General features: G+C 35.7%; 1 protein-coding gene across 1 annotated transcript in view; it reads right to left on the minus strand.

Moving 5' to 3' along the window:
* Positions 1–3143: 3143 nt before the first annotated feature.
* The window catches only part of LOC127835851 (neurogenic locus notch homolog protein 1-like), a 33287-nt gene continuing 8676 nt past the window's right edge, over positions 3144–27754 (minus strand). The window contains exons 9-32 of the mRNA XM_052362278.1: positions 25372–25485; positions 25106–25219; positions 24075–24188; positions 22344–22457; positions 22031–22144; positions 21289–21402; positions 20850–20963; positions 20065–20178; positions 18574–18687; positions 18108–18221; positions 17604–17717; positions 17087–17200; positions 15691–15804; positions 15197–15310; positions 14697–14810; positions 11077–11190; positions 10042–10155; positions 8235–8348; positions 7680–7850; positions 7050–7220; positions 6141–6326; positions 5686–5900; positions 5057–5213; positions 3144–4030 (exon numbers count right to left, since the gene is read on the minus strand). Coding sequence (XP_052218238.1) covers positions 3963–4030; positions 5057–5213; positions 5686–5900; positions 6141–6326; positions 7050–7220; positions 7680–7850; positions 8235–8348; positions 10042–10155; positions 11077–11190; positions 14697–14810; positions 15197–15310; positions 15691–15804; positions 17087–17200; positions 17604–17717; positions 18108–18221; positions 18574–18687; positions 20065–20178; positions 20850–20963; positions 21289–21402; positions 22031–22144; positions 22344–22457; positions 24075–24188; positions 25106–25219; positions 25372–25485 — 3020 coding nt within the window. The 3' untranslated portion in view covers positions 3144–3962. The remainder of the gene's footprint in view (positions 4031–5056; positions 5214–5685; positions 5901–6140; positions 6327–7049; positions 7221–7679; positions 7851–8234; positions 8349–10041; positions 10156–11076; positions 11191–14696; positions 14811–15196; positions 15311–15690; positions 15805–17086; positions 17201–17603; positions 17718–18107; positions 18222–18573; positions 18688–20064; positions 20179–20849; positions 20964–21288; positions 21403–22030; positions 22145–22343; positions 22458–24074; positions 24189–25105; positions 25220–25371; positions 25486–27754) is intronic.

Raw genomic sequence — 27754 nt, forward strand, 5'->3', positions numbered from 1 at the left:
CCTGGGTGGAGAGGAGCAGATGTGGGATAAATTTCTTGCTCAAGGAAATTTCAGTGGTCAGTGCGGGATTCGAACCCGGGACCTCTCGATCCCAAAGCCAGCGTCCTACCATTAGACCACTGCTCCCACAAACTGGACAGGCTAATCTGGGACGACACTTTACGCACATGCATTAAACTTGCACGATATGGCTATGGGCCACGCTTTCCTCTATAAAAGCACGCGTGGTTTCATGGTATCTCCTGAGTATGTTTCTCAGTATGCATATCTGACAAGACAGAGCGGATGCGCAGGCTTCACTGGAGCTACGCTGGTAGCATATTGCTTAAGACCCATTTTCGTATGACAAGGGTCTTTAAAAACCTCATTGCGACTTGTAAATGGAATATCAAAAAAAGATACGCTCCGATTCAAAATTTAAGCAACACTGTGTTGTTTATAGCAAACTGGCAAATGTCGGTAACCTATTTTGACTCGCAGAAACGATTTTCAGACACACTGACCGCGTACGTCACACATGTGTGACTAGTTGAATAAACGATTTCCCTTTAATCATGGGCACTATACTTTTTCAGAGTTTTTTTTTCACAATTCAAGACAAATGGCTTTTACCGATAGGTTTCATTAATTTATTTCCCTTAAATTCGAGTTATTGGATATTTTAAAGGGTAAATTGTGTTATCAAAACGATTTCCCTTTAATCATGGGCACTATACTTTTTCAGAGTTTTTTTCACAATTCAAGACAAATGGCTTTTACCGATAGGTTTCATTAATTTATTTCCCTTAAATTCGAGTTGTTGGATATTTTAAAGGGTAAATTGTGTTATCAAAACAAAATGTTTATTGATAGTATATTCCGTCCTCCCTGACGATTTACTGACCCAGATGCCACGTGGTGACAACGTTAATTAAAATTTCTTACATCACTTAAGTATCTTATAAAATATACACGTGTTTTTATATTAACAAATACATGCAAACAACACATCTATTATCCATGTATGTTTATGGTTGTCTATCATAGGCCCTAAGTACTATACCTACAACATATAGAGCGCGAAGCGCGACACGTATTATTGATTGTAACAATGAGTTGCGATAAAGGAAGCAGCCGCTTATCAAGGAGGAGCTGTGTCCCAGCAACCCGTTTCCCTAGAGTCAAGCACTCCTCGAATTTTTTTTAAGTACCAATGTAGAGCGCGAAGCGCGACACGTATGGCTATCCAGGTGGCATGGGCCCTTTAGCAGTATCCGACCATTACGTCCATAGTTATCTTCCTTAGAATTTGAGAAATTTGGAAATCGTTGATCGAAGTCCAAAATTGTCATCCGATTGTTCCTAAACTTGCACAGGTTTTTTTTATCAATGAAGACCCAACCCAAACTCTATATGAGCAATATCGGACCATAAGTCCAGAATTATGTCTCTTTGAATTTAAAATTAAAAGTGAAAAACTGCTTGGTTAGGTGATTATGTCAACATTTTTCATCAGAATCTTTCCAAACTTTCAGTGTCTTCATATCAATGAGCATTTTTACCTCATTTAAAATTAGAAACATCGGGACAATAAGTCCAGATTTTTTTTCTATTAAATTTGACAAAATAAACAATTTCCACTTGTTTAAAAGATTTCACAACTTTCGTCTGAATCTTTCCAAATTTGTTAAGTGTTTTTATATCAGTATTACTCGAACCTTATTGAATATCGGAGCAATAAATCTATTATGATCTTTTACTGAATTTCAAAGTATTGTGAAATGCAGCTTCTTTATGCAAATAACAGTTTTCATTCAATTTGTTTTCAAACTTTTACAATTTTTTATATCAATGAGTACTCAACCGCTATCGTAAATGAGCAACGTAATAATAAGTTCAGAATCATCTCCTCTTGAAGTTGAGAAAAATATGAAATAACGCTTACAAGATGAAGCATTTTTTTAAAACCTACACAGTTATGTTCCATTAATGAAAACTGCACACGGATGCCAGTAAAGAAAGGAAACCAATGTAAATAAAATGAACTATGAAATATTTGGGGGTTACAACACAAAATCATAGATAATGGTTATTTGTGGGTTATAACACAACATCATAAATAATGGTTATTTGGGAGTTATAACACAACATTATTGATAATGGTTATACCAGTATCTTTTTCTATTTCGTTTAAAATAATCGGCCAATATATTAATATTTACAGTAGAAAAAAAACGTTCCATGTAACTTCATTGAGTGCCTTTTACACTGAAATTCCCGACGCCCTTTGATGCTTTGCATCAATACTATCTTGTTGAATTAACGGATACATGTTTTAGAACGATGTCAGATTGCTAATACAGATTACATCTTATAAATAACGTCAAACTAGACGAGAAGAACGCACCAAGTTAATTTCTCATTCTTTATCTCGCTAACTAGTCATGTCTTGGGTATGCAGGCAGCCACCTGATTGTTGTATGATGTCATGTAAATGGCGGGCTGACATCCTTCGTCCATGATACGTCCGTCGCATATATCATATTTCTTCGCTACCTCTGGGTACGTGTTTTTTTGCACAATTTACCGGCGGAAATTGTACACGTCAACAATGGATGTTCCAATCTATATTAATACACTGTTCTTCAGTAGAGAAAGGAGAACGACGCGCACGGCCGGATACTACGTTCACATAATTTGTTGTTGTCATGGGGCCCATAGGCCGTTACATTTAGCTTACAGTTTAGATTTTTTTACGAACGTAGGATAACGTCGTGTAGGAATTAAATCAATAGAAATAAATTACTATGAACACTGAACTGGACTTGTGCATGTTTAAGATGTTTTAAAGACTATGTCACGCCTGTTTAGTGGCATAAATAGATGTTCCATTTGAGAACGAATCAATCTTAATAAGTAAATAATTGTGTGCCATTAGAATACTCACTTTGAATGCTTTCTGTGACTTCAATGCCTCATTCAGTAAATAAATAAAAGTGCCATTAGAATAACCACCCTCATGGCTTTCTATGATCATCCACAAATGTTGGGATATAAGAACAACACATTGCTAGTGATACTTTTATGACAACAACACAATCAGTGAGTTAACAAATTTACAAGGTAGCATTTAAGAAAAAACCTCAAACAATTACACATGACATACATTGGAAACATAGCCATTTTCTTTCTAAAAGAAAAAGAAAGGACGAGAAGCATATAATCGAGAGATAGAAACATATAATTAATACGTGACGATATACAAATATTGTTAACCTATTTTTCGTTTTTCCGAAACTTTATAATCACGACTCGATATAAACATACAGAATAAAACGTGCAACATAATAGACATTAATTGAGAGTTAAATGCACACATAACATAGAAAGAAGTTAAACAGTACAATACATTTAATAAAAGAACATAAACATGACCATTAACAAGGTATATTGTAAAAACTACATGTTTTAAGTAAAATGTTAAGAGCATATTTAATTTTTATATGTATATTATTTGGCTAATATTTGCCAGTATATGTCCAACGATAGTCAACTGTTTTGTACTAACGTTTTTGTTGAAAGTCGGTTCAGTGATCAATGGTTTTTCAACAGGTCTTTGTTCAGTTAAAAGTTCGAATATCAAACAACTGGTTGATTGTCAGTCCATTGGTGTACGGTAAATTAAAAAGTTCAACAGCCCATTCATGTTGCAATGGTATTTTTATCTGGTCGCCAAAACTTAACTGCTTGATTGTCAGACTGTTTGGTCTATGTTCAATAAACTTGTTCTAAAGTCAATTAACTCATAAAAGATAAGTTGGTCGATAGGAAGTAAACGATGATCCATCAGGACACTTGATTACCAGCGACAGATCCATCAGGACACTTGATTACCAGCGACAGATCCATCAGGACACTTGATTACCAGCGACAGATCCATCAGGACACTTGATTACCAGCGACAGATCCATCAGGACACTTGATTACCAGCGACACGAAAGGAACCACGTGGCGAATCCTAGCAGAAGTGTCAGAACGGTTGTCTTGAGACCTGAAAATTACAATATCAGTTTTGACACCGGTAATAATCATGTTAAAAAGATAAACTAAAACTACTTCTACTTCGACTACTACTCCTACTACTCCTACTATTACTACTACTACTACTACTACTACTACTACTACTACTACTACTACTACTACTACTACTACTACTACTACTAGTACATCTACTACTACTAGTACTACTTCTACTACTTCTACTACTACTACTACTACTACTACTACTACTACTACTACTACTACTACTACTACTACTACTAGTACTACTACTACTACTACTACTACTACTACTACTACTGCTACTACTACAACTACTACTACTACTACTACTACTACTACTACTACTACTACTACTACTACTACTACTACTACTAGTACTACTACTACTACTACTACTACTACTACTACTACTACTACTGCTACTACTACTACTACTACTACTACTACTACTACTACTACTACTACTACTACTAGTACATCTACTACTACTAGTACTACTTCTACTACTTCTACTACTACTGCTACTACTACTAGTACTACTACTACTACTACTACTACTACTACTACTACTACTACTACTACTACTACTACTACTACTACTACTACTACTACTACTACAACAACAACAACTACTACTACTACTACTACTACTACCACTACTTATAATAATAATTATTATAATAATAATAATAATAATAATAATAATAATAATAATAATAATAATAATAATAATGATAATGACAATAATAATAATAATAATAATAATAATAATAATAATAATAATAATAATCATTTTCATAATAATTGTTCTTTAACATGTATCCAATTGTCTTGAATACTTTTTATCCTATTTGCATACGCGAATTTACAATCTAAAATCGTCACGTGTCCGTACAACTAGAAATAGAAAAATGTCATAACGTACACGTGTATTTTAAACGCGTCAATGTAATTCTAGTGAAGGTAGGTCAAGTTTTTCGCTTGTCGCACAATTAAAGAGATGTCAATAGCTTACCAGCAGCGGCAGAGCATTCCATTTTCTTCGTACAACCTCCCCACGTCTTGTCTTCATCACTTGAATCATCGCAATCAGGAGAGCAGTCGCAAACAAACTCCGTCTGGATGCACGTGATCTTGCCTTTCTTGCACGTGAAAAAGTCTTTTGGACATTTCTGAAAATAGACCATTTGTCAATGGGTGGCGTCATTTTTTTTACTGACTCTGGTAGTAGAATTATGGTATTTGGTAAACACATATCTTAAATAAAATTATTTCCTTTTGTCAAGATTTGACGTTGTTTTTCTCATATTTATATCGACTAAAGACAAAGCGTTATCTTTTTAAAATCAGATAAGGATTTTTAAGAAGTATTCTGACTAGGTGGCTGAAACCTTTATCCAGAAGAAAGAGCCGAATTGTTTGTCGCTGTTAGAAGGGGCGGGGAGAGGGTAGCATGTGTGTCATAAAATATTTATTTTATTTTACCAGCTTTTGTATTATTTTACATGGTTTTATTCGATTACAGCTGCTTTTATCAACTATTATAACATTTTTCGAATGCTAACCCTATCATCCTAACAGATTACTTAAGGGCGTTAAGTCAGTTCACTCATTACATTGGTCACGTTACCATGCGTTTCTTACCGATGCATACTCGGACCCGAAACTCAGGGCGATTGAATCGGCAGGGCATGCCGCCTTCTTGCAAGTCGTAACCTCCATGTTGTCCCCAGGGCAGGGAGCACCGCCGTTTTTAGGGGCGGGACTGTCGCACTTCCGCTGCTTGACAACCTTACCATTACCGCATGTGACGTCACACGTTGACGTTGACCAGGCGCTCCATTGTCCGTCAACAGACACTTGAAACAGATAGCAGAGAAAATAAAACTGTGATAGTATTCATCACATCTGAAGACTTAACGCAATACGTTATTTGAACCATACGCAGACAGTTTGGTGCCGTTACCAGAACCAAAATGTTTTTGCGGGTTGTGGGAATATTAAATAAGTTAAACAGATTGTTGTTAGTCTGAAATTGTTCAACCTTTTATTTACATTTATATACCAATTAAAAAAAAAATACTCATATTGGAACATACATGGACAAGCACTTGCGCCGGAGCACTTCTGTTCCTCGAAACCTTCTCCCAAGCACGGAAGGCCGCCGTATTTCGGAACTGGCTTGTCACAGTTTCGGTAGCGCCTCTGGACGCCACTTCCGCACGTAACGGAGCAACCCTGCCACTTCTGCCAGGCACCCCATAAGCCGTCTTGCGGGGGAGTCACTGAATAAATAGTTGGTTTCCAATGTCGGACGCACGTAAAAACAATGTGTTTTAACTATTAATATTACACTTAGTGTGATTGATTGAAACACTTAAACTAAATTTGGTGTATAAGTTACACTGCTTCTTACTGGCCACGTTCTGTGTTATACAGGGTCAGTAAATTAATATTTTACATTGAGCGTGGCATGAGCTCATTATACATTTATTACCTTTATATCTTCATTTAAACGAGAACATTTTATACCCAATAAACATCGTAATTACATTGGAAACGTTACCTTAACTGTTTTTAATTACAACATCTTTTATACCCATGACGCCATTAAAAGTTACTTATATATTGTGGACGATATTTGGTTAGCATATGATATTGCTTAGAAATGAAAAACGAGCACGTATTTATATGTGTGCACCCATTTCATTCATATGAACGAAAACAATTACCAACACAGCTGTATGCAAAAACATACCAATAAACGTTCTTTTTGTTTTATAAATTGCTATCCGAATCGGTATGGTATTTGTTGTATTCGTGTATTGAAACGTCCATTGTATGTGATCGAATACGTCCTATAGCGAACACAGTTCAGAGCTTCATTATAACAATGATCAACTATTCATTTAACTATAAGAATACAAACTCTATATAATCATATATAATGAATACTTCGAAACAAAATGATTACTGCCATGTAACCAATATTCTCAAAGGCCTGATACCGTTGCAAGGGTTCGTGTTGCACTCGCCAATCTCGAACTTCACACCCACACACTCGGCGCCTCCCCAAGCAGGTTCGGGGCGCGTGCAGTCACGTGTCCGCGTGCGGTTGCCTCCCTTACACGTGGCCGAGCAGTCGCCGTAGGCGCTCCACATAGACCACCCTCCGTCAACTGAGAATTGAGAACAAAAACAAATCAATATACGTAATGCCGTGTTTAAAGCATTTATGCCTAGCGTCTAGAAAAGGCCCTGGCAAACAGCGTAGACCCAGATGAGACGCCGCATGATGCGGCGTCTCATCTGGGTCTGCGCTGTTTGCTTAAATGAATTTTCGTAAGAAATATTCTAAATAGAGAAATAAATATATACTTGATATCACTAATTTTGGAAATAAATTGATCCAATTTAGAAGGATGGGAGATTCCACTGGGCTTAAATGGACTAAGGCACGACAGACGATGATATTGAGAATGAGAAGAAGAGGATTATGTTTCTGGCGATCTTATTGATGATGGCAAAATAAAGAAGAGGGTGGTGTTGATGATGAAGATGTTGCTGTTGTTGTTTGATTATGACGATCATAATGATGATATAAGACAATACAGCTATTCCACTTTTAAAGAACGTACCTGGACAAGGATCAAATGAGCAGGTGTTAACCTCCGTGTCGACACCGGAGCACTTGTTGCCTCCGTTGACGGGGGCAGGGTCAGTACACGTGCGTAACCGGGTCACGGTTCCATTGGCGCACGTGACCGAACAAATACTCCAGTCATTCCACGTGGCCCAGTTGCCGTGCACTGACAAGCGAGACATAATGATATAAACTTGGGTAACGTATGCGTGACAACATAATTAATGGTGGTGATGACGTCTTTAATTAAGACAATTATACAATCAGAGAGCTGTATTTGGTTAGATATAAGATGTTAATATTCCTAAAACTCTGACTATGGGATTTTCCTGGTCGACATGGTTCGGCGTATGCATAATTCGCTGCTACGGTCGACCGCTTTAATGTACAATTCTGACACAATTTGGAATTGCTATATATCTATCTATACTGTCTAACTCCCCTTGCGAGTATTATTGACAGGTATTGGATTTGCAATTTGGAATTGCGACCCTATTCTGTAGATCGATTTACCATTATTAAGTTCAAATATTGAATCGGCAAGAAGTACCTAGTTCACAGTGGGTGCCTGCCCAGTTTCCAACGCAGTTGCACGTGTAACTGTTCACGTGATCTATGCACGTGGCGCCGTTCTGGCACGGAGAGCTCGCGCACTCGTCCGTGTCTGAAAAGAAATGACGTTCGTTAACATAGAAAAGCGGGACGGTTCACAACCGAATAGCCAACACCAATTGGCAAATTACGCAAAAACGAGTTCGATTTCAATTATATAAATATTTATAATCGCAAATTACATAAACACGTGGTCTATGCCCATGTTTACAACTCTTGGCAATATATTATATTATTTTACCTATGGAAAAAGTGTTTCCACTAACATTTTCTAGAAAAATAGGGACGGTGTTTCCATAATCTTTTTCATACTTTAGAAAATTGATTTCCTTCAAGGCCATACATTTTAGCTTATTTTGAGAATATGATTGTATCTAACATAAAGGAAAATTTAATCGATATGAAATACCTAACAAACGAATGGTCGGGTATATTTCCACTTAACCGGTCCCCGGAAATAATTCTTAAATTCTTCGTCAAGTGCGCGTCTCTCACGCGGTGATTTCTAGCCCAAAATTCTTGGTGTTTGTAATACGTTGAAATCATTTTTTTCACAAAATATTGACTGGATTTATTTGTTTCTTTTGCTAGTGTATGCCGATGCCATTCTGGCAAAGACCAAGCAAAGATAAAAGTATGGACATTTTCCCTTAAAAATCGAATAAGTAAATTATAGGAAACGAACACAACAACCTACAATTATTAAAGTTACGAGAACTAAATACAACTATGAAAGAATATTGAAGTCGATCTTTTAAATTCATAAGGCACAAATGTGAAGGTCGAAAATAACAGATGTAGCTGTAAACCAGAAAGTTAATGTTACTGTTAAATAGCGGAATAAATTGTTTAAGGGGCTGCCGCCCCCCCCCCCACACACACACATACACCCCACCCGAACCAACCCCATTTATTAACACTCGTTTTCTATTCCGATCTCGTTGATATTTTTGCAAGAAATACATCCCAATCATATGAACTAAATGGCGGTCGATATGCAATAATTAAGTCATTAGAAGCAAATTCGACCAATCATGTTTACTAAAACATATCTGGGGACCGCTTTAAACAGTTGGAACTACCCAGAGTCTGAACCAAAAAATAGGGTTTGTTAAAAACAAACAACTGTTAAGGCATGGTACGGCCATTGCTTTAATAAAACGAGGATCGTTGTGATATATTCAACCATAAATGACATTTTCGCTAGATGAATGAAGATTTTTTTTATTAGATACGACTAAACTCGTTTGCTTGCTATTAAATTGTAAAATGAATCTCATACCATTATCTTGTCTATTTAGCAAAAACTAAAGATTGTACAGCATTCATATGTTTTGCATGTGTGTGTATATATTGTATTACCATGACAATTATGTAACATTTCGTGGTTTTGTTGAGTAAAAGATTCCGTGAAAAGTTTCGTTTTACATTAATAAAACATTACTACAGTATTAATTTTCGTCTTGTTCTGAAAAAACAGAGCATAATGCATGTGCATAAAGTGTCATCCCAGATTCGCCTGTGCAGTCCGCGCAGGCTAAACAGGGACGACACTTTCCGCTCTTATTACATTTTTGTTTAAATGAAGTCTTTTGTTAGCAAAAATCCAATTTAGGCGGAAAGTGTCGTCCCTGATTAGGCTGTGCGGACTGCACAGGCTAATCTGGGAAGACACTATACGCACATGCATTAAGCCCGGTTTTCTCAGAACAAGGCTTTTTAGATCTTAGTTTACAAACACTCACCAATCTCACAGTCGGTTCCCTCGTATCCCGCCACGCACGTGCACGTGTACGCGTCCAGCAGGTTGTTGCACGTGGCGCCGTTCTTGCACGGGCTGGATGCGCACTCGTTTACATCTGAATAAAATACATGTACAACAATGATCCTTTCAGAGCTTTGATTGGTCAAATGTCCTCCCTATCGTGAATAACATTTGTCATTTTTTTGAAAGCGATGTGAATGCAAATATTGTTCGGACAGATGAAATAACAACAAAAACAGGCTGCTTTGTTACTTTTCTTTGGACAAATTTGGCATGCATTCTTTTTTTACTACATTTTGACAAAAGTGCAAAAGTTCTCAAGAAATGTTAAAGCGTAACATTTAACACACCGCCAGATGCAAATCGACTCAACAAGAAATGGTGACTTTCGTTGCGGCAAAATGGATGGGCATACAAAGACATACATAGCATATCTGTTTTTCTAAGTCTATGAGGTTCATTCTTGCCGAAATTATTGTTTGTGTGGTAAAACCCACTGCTAGTGTTGCTTCAAGTCTTATCAGAGCTGTGACTCACCTGTGTGCAAGGCAATTTGATTTTGTAACTTCTATGTTTACATGAATTAGTAAGTATTTAGCGTGATCTGTGATAATTATCTACGGAGAAACCAACTGGTATGTAGACGCCAGCAAACCCCACATGCTCCGCGTGTGAAGCGATTCGTGCCGCTTATACCCATGTATGCCTAGCGTCTAGAAAAAAGGCCTTGGCAAACAGCGTAGACCCAGATGAGACGCCGCATAATGCGGCGTCTCATCAGGGTCTGCGCTGTTTGCCTAAATGAATTTCTGTAAGAAATATCTAAATACAGAAATAAATAAAATATACTAGGCATCCCTAATTTTGGAAATAGATTGATCCAATTTAGAAGGATGGGAGAGTCCGTTCGGCATAAATGGGTTAAAAACGAAAATAATAACCACTGCGTTAACCAGACAACCGGGAGGTGTCATCGCTTTGAGAGGGGTGCTTTTTCAGACGGTTTTGTACTAACCCTGTTTGCAGTGTACGCCCTGCCAACCGGAAGCGCAGTTGCAGGTGTATCCGGCCACGTGGTCTTTGCACGAGGCGCCGTTCTGGCACGGGGAGCTGGCACATTCGTCAACATCTGTAAAGAAAAGAACAGGTTGAAATCCACACCATTTTAGTAACACACTAGTGCTGGATTGATATGCATTATTAAATATTACTCAAACCTAACACTTGTTATAGCTTCGACAAATTGACAATACCAGAGAAACACATATATAGTATATTTCCAGAAAATACAAATGCACAAAACGAGAAGTCAGCGCAACTTGTGAAAAAAGATCACGATTCGCCCTTTGAAAACTGCATACACCTATTTATAATGTAAAACTACGGAGATGCTAGGCCCTTTGAACACCAATGTGGCGATATGGAAGTTCAACATTACTATTCTTTTTATGAGTTCGATTTTATTCCAAAGAAAGAAGCTCGTTAATGGTTTATTTTTCGGTACGTTCCCCACAAATTCCATAAGTAAGCCTATTATATAAAGGCACCAAAACGCGAGTATTGTTATTTTATCCGTATGTTTCTTCATATTCTAATGATTAAAACTGCATAAGTAATCATACATCGCCTGTATACAGCAAGGTTATAGTAACCCATGTATGAACTCTCGCGACGACTAAAGTTTAATTGAGGACTTAGCGCGAAACTGTGGACTCGTTTTTAGAATGATAAAGGGATGTGTTCTTAGTTCTGCAAAATGACACAAAATTGTAAAATGTGCAAACAATAAATGAATGCATAATATCCATAAAGCAAAACAAAACTCTTTATTTATTTTTTCTGCACAATTTCCATTCGTGGATGTATAATCATCAATCGAGATAGGTAAGATAATAATGTGTTGGTAACACTTGTCTTAAACAATTCTAACAATACGCGCATTACTTAGGTGGCGATTAAAATTTTGGTTATAACTTATAAGCATGAGAGGTGAGATTTTGCCCCTAAATGTATCGGGTTCGAATCCTGGGGAAGGCTAGCTGATTTATTCAAATTTGTTTTCCATTTTCATAATTCGAAACGTTTCCAAAGAGCGGGATTGGTAACTACATTTATTGATTTTTTTTAAAGTACACAAATTTGTGAGCACGCCCCTTAAATCAGATACAAGCACAATCACTGAACAATCGCGAAGAATATAAGCAATCGACTAAACCTTAAGAAAACAAGTAGTTATACTGCAACAATATGTATCTCAAATGCATAGAAGTTTACAGCATACTTTACAGGTTTCGAATACAGATTATTGTGAATTCCGATAAGTGAATTCCGCTCGTTAATGTAACCTTTCAATGGAACACATGTTTCATTATCAAGTCTTAAGCACTTAAAATTAAAATAAGAATGATTAGGTTAAACAGATTAAAATGGCTTATTTCCACACACGCATGGATGACAATACTGTCAGTATGCCAACAGGTGAACGCCATGCCAAGTTTGTAACAATTAAGAAAGTATTAAATAGTATTAAAATATTAAAAGCGTTATGTGATTACAGCTTATTCGGTCAAACGTTCATTTTCTCTCTTGGTATTTTATTTTTGGCACACATCGAGTTCTCGATTAACTATATATGACACACATGATATTTCAACGTTGATAACGATCAATCACAAACTGCTTAGCGTACGTAACACATGCAATAACACGTAGCAAGGCGGAAAGCTGTCCGTTTTTGCACATCTGCTTAGTAATTATTCGAGAGCTGTAGAATATTATTTTTTTTATAGTGATACGTTTCTCTAGTTCATGTTCTATCCAGACGCTTTAGACATCAAACAATACACGCAATTAATTCATAGATTATGGCGTCACGGCTCTGTTCTGTTCGCAGATGACTTTGAAGACGTCACAACATTAACAATATATTAACTTCAAATACAAGAAACGATTTCGTGCACTTGCTTTGCCATGTAGTTTCTTCTTTTACTTCTGAATACGGACACAAACATTTCACAGTAAGAAGAATACTTTTGTTTGATCATCAAAGCAGAAAGATGAGCATTTTAATTGAGCAAAAGTATATACAGAGTGAGTGTATGAACAAAGCTACGTCAAATAAACTTCGACTTACAAAAGGTTTGTGCTTGTTGGAAGAATACTGTGATAGGTGGAAACTATGTTTAAATTCAAATAAAACTAAAGTAATGATTTTTTAAAAAGGGGGACAATTAAGGAGAAATATGAATTTTGCATATAAAGGCGAGGTATTAGAAATTGTAAAATCTTTTACATATTTAGGAATTGTATTTACCACGGGAGGATCATTTGCAAGTACTTTTGAAACTCTTGCTGGACAAGCTTCAAAAGCGGTTTTAAATTAAATTCATATTTACTTAATTTTCCTTTAATCAATATTCAGACTTAATTACAGTTATTTGATCAACTTGTTTTACCAATTTTAATTTATGGCTCAGAAATATGGGGCTTAAATGAATCCATGACACTTGAGAGAGTACATTTAAGTTTCTGTAAAAAATTATTAGGCGTGAAAATTCAAACTCAAAATAATTGTGTGTATGGAGAACTTGGTAGAATATCCTTAATTGTGAGATGTGCAGTTAATGTAATAAGGTATTGGCTTAAGGTTATCCAGTTAAACGACCATAAATATGTTTAGTGCATATATTTACATATGTGTAACAGTTTGATAAGTAAACCAAATATGCACAAATGGGCTAAAGCTGTTTGTAACTTGCTGCAGTCCTTTGGATTACATTATGCATGGATAAACCAAGGAGTAGGTGATGATAAGTGTTGTTTATATCTTGTTAAATACCGATTAAATGATGCTTTTATACAAAATTGGATGTCTGAATTGAGTAATTCATCAAGAGCAGTAAGTTATAATCTGTTTTTTGTAAATTTGAATTCCAGCCTTATTTAAATGATGTTACTATCGATAAGTTTAGGTTTAATCTATGCCGACTAAGAGTATCTTCACATAGATTGGAAATAGAGTCAGGCAGGTGGTATAAAACAGAATCTATACCATACCAGGAAAGAAAATGTCAACATTGCAATGTCTTGGAGGATGAATTTCAATTTTGTTTGAATGTTCCTTATACAATGATATTAGAAAAATATACATCAAGAAATATTACAGGAAAAGACCAAATATTCCAAAATGTATACAGTTAATGCAATCTGGTAACCAAACAATTGACAGAAATTTAGCAATTTATGTTCATAAAGCATTTATCCAAACAAATGTCTATAAATATTATTTTTAGTAATATATATCAGAAAGGTTTATTTCTCGCTGTCAAAAGCGCTTTTTTATGTTAACTTTATGTTGAAATACATGTATTAACAATGTATGTATAGAACATAATATAGTTTGTATATGATCAATCATGCCATGAACTTGTATTTATTGATGACCACTTGCATGCATTTTGTTTGTATAATTTTATTCAACATACATGTGTACTCATGGACTGTAATTTCTAATGTACCTTGAATAAACCGTCATACAAAATGAAGGTTTTTTTTCGTTAAATGTTTCACTTATTGCCATTAATACATATTTTTAAGTCAACTAATGCATTTAATAATCAATGAAAACGTATTTACCGATTTCACAGTCAAGTCCAGTCCATCCGGTCACGCATGCGCATTTGTACGAATTTATTCCGTCCGTGCATTTGCCGCCATTTTTGCAAGGACCGGTCGCACATTCATCAATATCTGCCAGATAGAAAAACAAAACAAAATATCAGTGGTTGTTCGTTAAGTTGTTGATCTTTCTGCTGAGGCTGATCCTCCGAGGATGAGTATGCTGTGTTGTGTAAAGTATTGTTGTGTAAGATTTTGTTATCGATGTTTTGCATTTAAGATAGTGTTAAATGTTTCATGAAATTATGAAAAAAAACGAGATTAAAAATCAAATCATTTTACAACACTTATGTACATATTTAGTAACAACGTTCAACACTTGTAAGCACGTTGGTTAAGTATTCAAGAACACAATTCAAGCGTCTTACATGTACATAATCATTCCATTATTGTTTTATATCAAATTATAACTGAAACATAAGTTTGAACAATGACAATTTGAAATCACACGGACTTACTGATCTCGCAGTTGGTTCCCTCGTATCCCGCCACGCACGTGCACGTGTACGCGTCCAGCAGGTTGTTGCACGTAGCGCCGTTCTTACACGGGCTGGAGGCGCACTCGTTCACGTCTAAATAAAATACAACAACAACCCTTTCAGCGCTTCGATAACGACTTATCTAACAATTCATAATGGACGTTTACTGGTATATTTCGGCGATATATAGCTCTCGCGTATTACAATCTTTTAAAATACAATTGTGTCTAAAATGTGTCAAAACTGAATTCCGAGCATTGCTTGTGGGAAATAATCTTAAAATGTCAAAGAATTTATTTCTATTGAAAACATTTTATGCAAAAAGATTCAATCAAATCTGCGGCTTCTTAGTATATGATTGAACCTTATAAAATGTGCATCGAGGTCAGAAATGTCTTCGTTCATTGAAGGGGATATACAAAGCGAGGTAAAAACGCTCATTAACTAGAATTCGAAAGAGGATCAAAACCTACCAAGGTGACAACGGTCTCCTTGCCAACCGCTATTACAGATGCACGTGAAGCTCGCAACTCCGTCTACGCACTTGGCGTCATTTTTACAAGGCGTCGGGGAGCAATCGTCAATGTCTGGAAAAAAGGAAATATACGTTATTGCTAACAATGTTAAAACAGTATGCTCAACATTGGTAAAACTATAGTGTCACCATCGTCGGATACCCACGTTCGACCCATTCCGCTACTCTCCATTTATCGGAGAGTAACGGAATGAATTAGTCGTGGGTATCCGACGATGTAGTGTCACCATCAATAAGACAGTAAGGTCAACAGTGGTTGAACAATATTGTCAAAATTTGTAAAACAGTATGGTCAACAGTGGTTAAACAGTGTTTTTAAAATTTGTAAAACAGTATGTTTAACAGTAGTTAAACAGTATTGTCAAAATTTGTAAAACAGTATGGTCAACAGTGGTTAAACAGTGTTGTCAAAATTTGTAAAACAGTATGCTTAACAGTTGTTAAACAGTATTGTCAAAATTTGTAAAACAGTATGGCCAACAGTGGTTAAACAGTATTGTCAAAATTTGCAAAACAGTATGGTCAACAGTGGTTAAACAGTATTGTCAAAATTTGTAAAACAGTAAGTTCAACAGTGGTTAAACAGTATTGTCAAAATTTGTAAAACAGTAAGGTCAACAGTGGTTTAACAGTAATGTCAAAATTTGTAAAACAGTATGGTCAACAGTGTTTAAACAGTATTGAATAAATTTGTAAAACAGTATGGTCAACAGTGGTAAAACAGTATTGTCAAAATTTGTAAACCAGTATGTTCAACAGTGGTTAAACAGTATTGTCAAAATTTGTAAACCAGTATGGTCAACAGTGGTTAAACAGTATTGTCAAAATTTGTCAAACAGTATGGTCAACAATGGTAAAGAAGAAGAGTACACAGTGGACAAAAAGTTCGGTCAACAGATGTAAAACAGTATGGCCAATAATAGTAAAACAGTATAATCAACAGTGGCTAAACATTATCAATCAAAGAAGAGCAATAGAGAAGAACGACGACAGTAAATCGTTTGGATGTGTTATGGTTGATGATATGCAGAGTTTGATTTAAACTGCATTACATTAAAATAAAATAATTTTAAGTAAATTAGACAATAACAAACATAGTTGAAGGCAAACTGCGAAAAGTCTTGCAATGACAATATTCTGTGTAGTGAGGTGCGACAAGATACTTAAACACAATTACAAATGCATTACCATAAAACTTTAAAATAATTAGTATGGTGTTAAGGAAAAAGTTTTACTTTGAAATCTTGATGGTTATTTTGAGATAATTATTCCAGTTTAATATATGGTAAAATGTTTTATCTAGAACAACGAACGCGATATGGCAGATAACTTACTTATTTCGCAGTTCTTTCCGGCGTACCCTAACACGCATGCGCACTGGAAGTCGTTAATGCCATCAGTACATGTGCCGCCATTTTGACATGGTCTAGGCGCACATTCGTTAATGTCTGCAGACGACACAAATTACAAACATCAATTAAAAACTAATTATATAAATGTTATATCAATATGCCGCGAAAATGTAACGAACAATCATTGTGTTTGTTATGTTATGCAAACATATCTCAATATAGACGATTGATGTCTTCTTAAAACTGCCCCAACATTTTAAAAGGAATTCAAGTTTGTAATGATAAAATTACAAAACAACAACCAAAGTAATAGATACAGGTAGTTTGAAGGCGAAAGAAGATAACATGAATTATAGAAAACGCATAATCAAATATCAAATTACATGTGTAATTATAACAAATTGATATGCAAAATGCTGAAAATGTTCAGATTGTTAAATTCAACTTTAATTTATTAAGTATTCAAAATAAATCTTATTAGATGATCGCTACGGCTTACTGATTTCGCAGCTCTTCCCGTCATATCCGGCCACGCATGCGCACTTGTAATCGTTGATTGCATCGGTACATTTACCGTCATTTTTACACGGATTAGGATCGCACTCATTGATGTCTGTAACGCATTTTAATTGTTTTATGTGCTGTTGAGTCTGACTTTCAAATACATAATCGACCGTTAATTTGCCTCCATGTTGACAGACATTGACATTGCACTCGTTAAGATCTTAAGTACACACGTTGAATGTTTTTGCGAATTGCAAATTTATGTGTAATTCTTTAAAGATAATTAATTATGTTTAGAGAAAACCATTAAGTTAAGAAAACACGAGTTAACGTAAACAAATACTTACATTTATAGAAATATATTGAGTTCATGCTAAATCAGCTTATAAAAAACAGCCATGTTTATACTATGTCTACTAAATCAAGATTGAGCTATCTATTGCACATTTAGAAATATGATTTCACTTAGTTTTTATATATTGTAATAACATAGCCATACTGATTTCGCAGTGAACTCCGTCATATCCTGCCACGCATGCGCACTCGTACAAGTTTACACCGTCAATACAAGTGGCCCCGTTAGCACATGGGCTGGACGCGCATTCATTTATGTCTGTAGAAAAGATAAAGTCATGATAATATTTATCATAGAAACATCACGATTTGTATCCATGTGCCAATACTGTTTTAACCAATTTCACGAATTGTAAAAAAGTGCATTTTACACATTTTTTGAGAGAGATCATGAAAAAGTTGTATGAAAAATATAGAAATTCCCCAAAAAGGTAATTTAATATATTAATTTGTTACATAAATTATTTTTGTAATAAAAAGAATACATTAAAATATGTTTTCATTTACTTCTTCTTGACACGTTCATGTAGTTATTTAATGTGTGAATACATGTAGTGCCATCCATTGCCAATCAGCCACCAAACGGACAAAGACAACGCAAAGGAACTTACTGATTTCGCATTTCTTGCCCTCATATCCGGCCACGCATGCGCATGTGAAGTCATTTATTCCATCGCTACATTTACCGCCATTTTGACAAGGGCTGGGATCACATTCATTGATATCTGGACGGCAAAGAATACTGTATTACGCGAAACTTCAGTAAAATATAATAAAATTGTTAATAATCAAAAGAAGGAAGGATATTGCAGAACAAACCGAGAATATTGCGCTTCAGATGAAGAGTGAGAAGATAATGAAGATGAAGAGGTAGAGAGCAGTAACGTTTATCCACGAACTTCAGTAAGTGAAGATGCACTTCCGCAAGATGATGTAGCAAGAACACTAGAAGATGAGGATAATACAGACAATATAACAGATAATGAACATGAGTACCCTGACAGTCTAAATGGACATCAAACAGATAATATCAGTGATAATACAGCGACTAGAGGTGCAACTGAACGAAGGACAAGAAAACTGCATACTCCGAGACCGTAACCAGAATGAGTGCGAAGACCATTTCCGACTCCAAGAAGATCAACACGGAGCAGGAAACCACCAGCTAGATACACTGACTATCACATATTGACTATGACAGCCGAACAAGGACGGAAAGGACTGTCTGACATATGTGTCTTGTTCTTAGAAAACTGGGCTTAATTCATGTGCGTAAAGTGTCGTCCCAGATTAGCCTGTGCAGTCCGCACAGGCTAATCAGGGACGACACTTTCCGCTTTAATGGTTTTTTTAGTATCAAGTCCCTCCTTACCGAAAATCAAGTTTAGGCGGAAAGTGTCGCCCCTGATAAGCCTGTGCGGACTGCACAGGCTAATCTGGGACGATACTTTTCGCACATGTATTATGCCCAGTTTTATCAGAACAAGACACATATTATCTCAAAGTACTAAAGTTATGAGAGCACACATCACTACAAAAGGTATGACTTGCTTTATGGTTTATGTTTCCATGATAACTAGTATAATGTCAGTTTATCTACATATGTATTATATGCATTATATTGAAAGTTGAATTCACGATGAAATATATTTTTGATGCAACATTGTTGTTTAACCCATTTATGCATAGCGTCTAGAAAAAAGGCCTTGGCAAACAGCGTAGACCCAGATGAGACGCCGCATGATGCGGCGTCTCATCCGGGTCTGCGCTGTTTGCTTAAAGGAGTTTCTGTTAGAAATATTCTAAATATAGAAATAAATATACTAGACATCCCTAATTTTGAAGATAAATTGATCCAATTTAGAAGGATTGGAGAGTCCACTAGGCATAAATGGGTTAAACCCTTAATAGGGGTGATTAGCTTAAGTTGAAGCTGTTTAGTCGTAATTTTAGAAGAATTGTAGAAGTCCTAGTTTTCGTTGAAAGAGTACACAATAGTGTGTAACCCATACGCATTCATAATTGAAGACTTGTATTGTTTTAGAATATTTAAAAGCTCACCGGTATATGAAAAAACAATTATAAGTCGACGAAAGACGTACTGATTTCGCATTTCTTGCCCTGATATCCGGCCAAGCATGCGCACGTGAAATCGTTGATTCCATCCGTACATTTCCCGCCATTTTGACAGGGGTTGGGATCGCACTCGTTGATGTCTGGAATTAAAAAAAAACACTCTAGAACGTCTAAATGCGCTTAACTTTTAGGAATCGTTTTAGAAACTGAATATTGAGTATTCGTTATTTCTTCACTTAAGATATTTCTGTACGGAAATAAAACATCATTGGTTGCAATGATGACTTTAAGTTTTTTTATGGAGGAAGGTATTTTATAAATGGTTGTGGTTTTCCGATTGGCTGTGTCGCACTTGTTCATTTTTCTAATATATTCCATTTGTCTTGAATTCAACGTAACTAAATCTTTCGAAAATAACCATTGGAGTACGACAGTCTTGTTATATTCCCCAAGCATATCACCAAATACATGCAAATGTGTTTTATCGTATGATGGTATATTATAAATGTTTGCAACGCTTTGCACGTGTTAATCATGCCAATCAATACCAATCGTTCTGTTGGTTCGCAACGTCACACAATCAGCTCGTGCGGAAAAAAAACATCGGATCACCTCAATCATCTAAATTTGCCAATGCATATCAACACATACGTATTTTTGAGTACATAAGTTAATAGTATCGCTTAATTTTCGTCAAAAATAACAACACAATTCTAGATCGAATCTTATACACCATCAATTCATAAAGAGCGATTTATTTATATAATAAGCAACAAATAATTAGAAAAAAAACACGATTAAAAAGGCTTACTTATTGAGCAGCTTATTCCCGCATATCCGGCAACGCATGCGCACGTGTAATCGTTGATTCCATCTGTACAATTACCGCCATTTTGACATGGGTTAGGTTGGCACTCGTTGATATCTAAGAAAAAAATGACGTTAAAAAGCGTCAATACTGTTATTTTTCTCATTGAAAAAGAATGAACACAAATAGTTACACTTTATCAATGCTAGTCAAATGACACGTAAAAACGTACGTTTCAACGCATTATGTGTTTTTGTGTAAATTTGCATAGCTCAGTAATTTGAGATGTTCAAACGGTTCTTTTGTTGCAAATGATTTTTGTTTGTAACAGACTTTCATCGTAAAACAGAACAAAACATACGAAATGCGATTTGTTATCTATAACGTCGATTTGAATAAAACGTATTTGAAAATTTTATTACATATATTTGTAAGATCTTACTGATTTCGCAGCTCTTTCCGTCATATCCGGCCACGCAGGCGCAATTATAGTCGTTGATTCCATCAGTACATTTCCCGCTATTTTTACAAGGATTGGGGTCACACTCATTGATGTCTAACAAGAAAAATAACGAGTTCCGCATAACAAAAAGTGTCATTTTATATCTAAACGTTTTTATAAGCTATTTAAGTTGATAACGACTTTTGGAAATGATATTAATCGGCATGGTAAAATAGGTGCTATAAGACATATAAAACTGCTTATGACGATGAAATTAGTATATTTATAATAAGTGATGATACAAGCTGATCGACCAATAAACAAGGAACAATTTCGTTGTTAATCTTTATGATAACTACGGCAGAAAAAGCTCACGATCCTGAGTACAGATGAGGCAATAAGAAAATGTCATTTTTTCTTAACATCGACCCCATCCATTTGGAAGGTAGGACGGCTAATTATTTGTTTTTTGAACCATTTCACGAATTCCAACTCTATCAACAAGATGGATTGGCATGCAGAAATTGTGCAAATATATGCTTTTTAAGTTATTTCGTTCAAAATTTAACACTATAATATAGCATTATTTAACATTTTATTATAGCAGCAGTTTAAGACTTAACATCATTGTGTTGCGCTAGTTATCAACGCTAAATCTAAAATGACTTCTTAAAACTTGCATAATATCAAACAAACATTTATCTATCAAACATGTCAATGTTTAAATTTAACATATTCATACTGATTTCGCAGGTTTTGCCATTGTATCCGGCTACGCATGCGCATGTAAACGAATTGACACCGTCAATACATTTGGCTCCATTTTGGCAAGGATTTGGGTCGCATTCGTTGATATCTGCAAAACCAATAATATATAACACTATACATTACCTTCAATTTTAATTTAGGTTCGGAATAAACATTAAATAAACACTTGCATGCAAACCATTGAATTTTATCAATAAAAAATCTATCGATGTGTCTAATTTAATTTCTCATTATATTGCGAAAAATACAAAAAAATACAGCACCAAAACGACAGTATTTTTACACACTTATTTGGCAGCTCTTTCCGTCATATCCGGCCACGCATGCGCACTTGTAATCGTTGATTCCATCAGTGCATGTTCCGCCATTTTGACACGGATTTGGTTGGCACTCGTTAATGTCTGAATATTTAAATATTATTCAATTATCAGTCTAGATGAATTAAGCATTATTACAATAACAATACCCTCGCTATTGGGTTATAACAACTGTTATTAATTTAAACATATTTAATGAGGCGTCCTATGTCCCACACGATTGTGTCCGCCGCCTATTTGTTTCCCTTCTCTTCATTCGTGTCTGTGTATACTTATAATAGATCTGAGTCATGCTCTGGAAAAATAGGATTTAATGCGTGAGTTTCGTTCCAGATAAAATAGGGTTTAATGCGTGCGTTTCGTTCTAGACAAAATAGGGTTTAATGCCTGCCTTTCGTTCCAGATAAAATAGGGTTTAATGTCTGCGTTTCGTTCCAGATAAAATAGGGTTAAATGCCTGCGTTTCGTTCCAGATAAAATAGGGTTTAATGCCTGCGTTTCGTTCCAGATAAAATAGGGTTTAATGCCTGCGTTTCGTTCCAGATAAAATAGGGTTTAATGCGTGCGTTTCGTCCCAGATAAAATAGGGTTTAATGCCTGCGTTTCGTTCCAGATAAAATAGGGTTTAATGCGTGCGTTTCGTTCCAGATAAAATAGGGTTTAATGCGTGCGTTTCGTCCCAGATAAAATAGGGTTTAATGCGTGCGTTTTGTCCCAGATAAGCCTGTGCTGTCCTCATAGGCTAATCAGGGACGACACTTTCCGCCTTATTGTATTTTCGGTTAGAAGAGACAAAGTCGATTATAGCGGAAAGTAAAGTCCCTGATAAGCCTGCGCGGACGACACTTTACGAGCATGTATTAAACCCCATTCTCCCAGAGTGAGGCTCATACTTAAAATACTTATATTTATCCATTCCAGATAATTCGGGCCATTATTCTGTCAAAATCCAGTCAGAAGTACATAACTTTGCCTGCACAGTCCCCTTAGTTAGTAAGTGTTGCAGGTTTGAAAGCAATAGCTTTGATGCTTTAGGAACAAAGTGGATCTTAACACAAAACTTAACCAAAGTTTCAATTTTCTAAGTATAAAAAGGAACAGAATTCTTACAAAATGCTTGATACGGTTGTCTGCTCTTGTTTATAGATTGGAGTCATGTTGGTAAAGAAGTATGTTTGAGGTGGTACGCAAACTTTAACATATATTTATCAATAATATGCATATTCTAAGTGGAAAAATGACCATAATTCTAACAAAATGCTTGCTACAGTTGTTTGCTCTTGTTTATAGATTTGGGTCATGTTGGTAAAGAAGTGTGCAAAATATGACAGCAATATGTCAAGGGACATAGAAAACATTTTAGGTGGTACGCAAACTTAAACATAGATTTATCAATGATATGCAAATTCTAAGAGAAAAAAAGGGCCATAATTCTAACAAAATGCTTGATACAGTTGTCTGCTCCTGCTGATACATTGGGTTCATGTTGGTACGGATGTATGCAAAATATATAAGCAATATGTCAAGGGACATAGAAATTTTTTGAGATGGTACGCAAACATTATCATTCCAACGCTCACGCTCACGCCGACGCCGGGGTGAGCAGGATAACTCCACTATATATATATATTTCATATATAATAGTCGAGCTAATAACCTACACGATTTGAACTGCAAAAATTGAACTTTTCATGTACATACTTATTTCGCAGCTTTTCCCACCATATCCGGCCACGCATGCGCACGTGTAGTCGTTGATTCCATCGGAACATGTCCCGCCATTTTGACATGGGTTCAGGAGACATTCGTTGATATCTGCAACGTACAACATTCATTTTTCCCTACCATTTACATATATTTAAACATATGTTTTTTATTGATACATTCTTTTTATGAAAACTATGCAATGCTGAATATAACTGCTTCTGTGAGCACTTTAAACTATTTTGGGTTTGATTGCTTTGTTTACAAATGATAAACTGTATATTACAAACGGTGCTGACTTGTCTTTGAAAACAAGGCTCTCAAATGTTAGTACATGTACACCAAGCTATCTTAAAGGGGCCTTTTCACGGATTTTGGCATATTTTGAAGTTTGTCATTAAATGCTCTATATTGATAAATGTAAACATGGGATCTAAAAAGCTCCAGTAAAAAATCAAGAATAAAATTTAAAAAAGGAAAACAAAGAAGCCGCAGCACGGCTCGAACAATTGACCCCCGGAGTCCTGGAGTAAACACCAATTAGACCGCTCGGCCATCTTGCCAAGTATGTATGAAAGACGTATTTTATACTTTATATAAGCAATCTTCGTAGTTTCACAAAATTAAACGACAACAACAGAACTCTCCAAATTATTCAATCGTTTCGCGTTGCAACGCTTTATAATTTTCAGGTTTTTAAATCGTCAAAAGATGCATATAATGGCTATATTAGAACATGGTAAATGTTCAGTATTACTGTTTCCTCACAAATATCATAACTAAAACGAAATTTGCCAATCTGAAACAACTTTTTTCAATTGTGTCAATTTTCCAAAACGTGAAAAGATCCCTTTAAATTGCTAGTTTCAACATTTCATCGGCCAACACTTTACTTGGTTGTAGCATTCTTTCTCTAACAGATTTTAATGACAACCTGTGTCTGTGTTGTGTTATAGTTCGGTATGTAAACATATAATGCGGATAACAACACTACGATGAATATATAAGAAGAGTCATAAACTACGTACTAGTTTCGCAGGTTTTGCCTTGATATCCGGCCACGCATGCGCACGTAAACGCGTTGATTTTATCTGTACATTTTCCGCCATTTAGACAAGGGTTGGGGTCACATTCATTGATATCTGCAATTCATTAAAAGTTAAAACACTCAAAACATTAAATGATCTTAAAATATGATATTTAAAAAGGCAGCAATTTTAAAAAAGGACAAAAAATGTCGTACATCTAAATTATATATTCATATAAACTCGAACGAAAATATTTTAAATCTTACTTATTTCGCAGTTTGTGCCTTGATATCCCGCTGCGCAAGTGCACGTGTACGCATTAATTCCATCAATGCACTGCGCACCGTTCAGACATGGATTGGGCGAGCACTCGTTTATGTCTGCAAATACATGTTACAAAAGTTGTTTCTAAACAAGCATTTTGGAAGCCTTGTGTGTTCGCAACATGTTATTATTATATTCAAAATGAAAAACAAAATCATATACATGTATTGCATTAATATCAGCTGGCGGTTTAGTATTAAGTGTGTGCACAATGGCATTGTTCTTCCTTATTTGTTCTCTCTGATTGTTATGTTATCTACGGTGGCGCGGTGTGACATTTTAATGTTTATATTTATTTCGTTACCACGGCGAATTTTCTTGTTCCCACGACTTATTAAGTTGCTTACGAAAAACAGATACTAAAATGTTATGAACTACCGAGTGTATCACGAAAACGAGCTACTACGTCGTAGTATCGACTAAGAAGGTCGTGGAATCAAAATAGATTACTTCTGGGAACAAATAAATAACTTTTTGGAACAAAGTCAGTCGTGGTGACGACATAGCGACCTCTGCGAAAGAGATATAATAAGTCGTGGTCACGACTTAAGTATTCAATCAGAATACAGACTGATTAACGCATGTATCCAAATCACTGAGACAATGTAGGCAAACATAACTTGTATGAGATAAAAGAAGTAATAGTAATTCGCTTTTGAAATTCAATGAATGTATTCGGGAATTTTGGAAGGCTATAATGTGTTGTAATTCGGGTTTTTGTCATAGCATGAAGAAAAACGTATTGATTCCGCACGTCTTTCCAATATATCCGGCCACGCATGCGCACGTGTAGTCGTTGATTCAATCAGTACATTTTCCTCCATTTTGACTGGGGTTGGGATCGTACTCATTGATGTCTACAACCCCATAAAAAACAACGTTCTGTTTTCAGAATATTTTGAGCTTTTACGTCCGAACGTTATGTATTGAGTTTATAAAAAAAAAGTTTAATGACACAGCACGAATTCTAAGTGTAATTATAAGATTATGAAAGGTATTCTGGGACTGTCAAACATAGGCTGTTAAATTTCCGGAGACGAAAACGCTGCGAACTAAATGAGACATGTACTGATGTAACATTTGTTTCTGAGCATTTGATTTTAAGCAAACACTTTGTCACTGACATTTGGTTCTCTCTAACATCACCAGGTATTAATATTACAATGTCATGATAAATAGAGAATAATAGGTTACTGCCTGGTCGTTTTGTAATATATCAGGCGAGGCTTAGAATAAAATAACGGCGAGGCTTGCCGAGCCGTTATTTTATTCCTGCCGAGCCTGACATATTACAAAACGATCAGTCAGTAACCTGTTTTTCTGTTTATCATACCACTGACACCACTCAATCCGTTTTTCAAGAAATAATGAAAAATAATCGCTACGCCTTGGAGCCGCCGCATTCGTTTATCGCGTATGAATCTTTCTAAAAATAGCATTGTTCCTCAACACGAAAAGTAGCGCCATTTAATGTAATTTAATAACGCTGTTTCTTTCTCTTTCTTCTTTAATTCTGCAACAAAACTTTAAGCAGCAATACTTTATTACACAAAATGAAAGCATATGTTATACATTTTAAAGACAAAACTTGATTACCGTTGCAACATGTCAAGGCCAGTGAAGTCGCTCACGTCTTCGCAGTGTGTCAACACGTGTAAAGAATTGAAGTATGTTTTTATTAAAATTTGGAATATATACTGCGCGTTTGGTTTACTGTGGTAGTTGTGCGTAGATATTTAGGTTCTGCACGTTAAGTACAGCTCCAAATCATGCCATTTATTGGATTTTGGCCAGGAAACTGTGCTTGTGAAACTGCCGGGTGGGTGGGGAGAGAAAATGTTCATTTCGGAAGTGTTGACAGAAGTGCATGAAACAGATGGAGTTGCAGTTAAACATGTTGCCAAAAGGTTTGAACATTTTTGTGTGTTTGTTCGGAAATTTTACTGTTATTGATTATCGACTGTACGTTTTTGTGTCCTGTTATTTGGATGATTTCGGTGGGTGCGATATTGGAATCTCTTAGTTTTTGAACAAGGTGTTTTCTAGCAGAATGATTACTTATGTTGTTGTGTTTTTTTCTAAACAGGCATCGATTACCATAGTTTTCAACATTTTGGGGGAAAAAATCACCAAGTTTCTGCCGTGATTTAACGGTGATTAAATTTACCTTTTCCTTGTTGTTATTTTTAGATTGTTCTGCTTTGCTTTCAGGCAGTCACCTGTAAGGGAAAATTCTGGACCACTGCTCCGGAAGATAGAGTATGGGTACTTTGCTCTTTGAGGTTTTCGCTCAAAGCTTTTCACGATGCTACGCAATGTTACAGG

The sequence above is a fragment of the Dreissena polymorpha genome, chromosome 6 (genome assembly GCF_020536995.1).
Source record: "Dreissena polymorpha isolate Duluth1 chromosome 6, UMN_Dpol_1.0, whole genome shotgun sequence".
Classification (NCBI taxonomy): Eukaryota; Metazoa; Mollusca; class Bivalvia; order Myida; family Dreissenidae; genus Dreissena; species Dreissena polymorpha.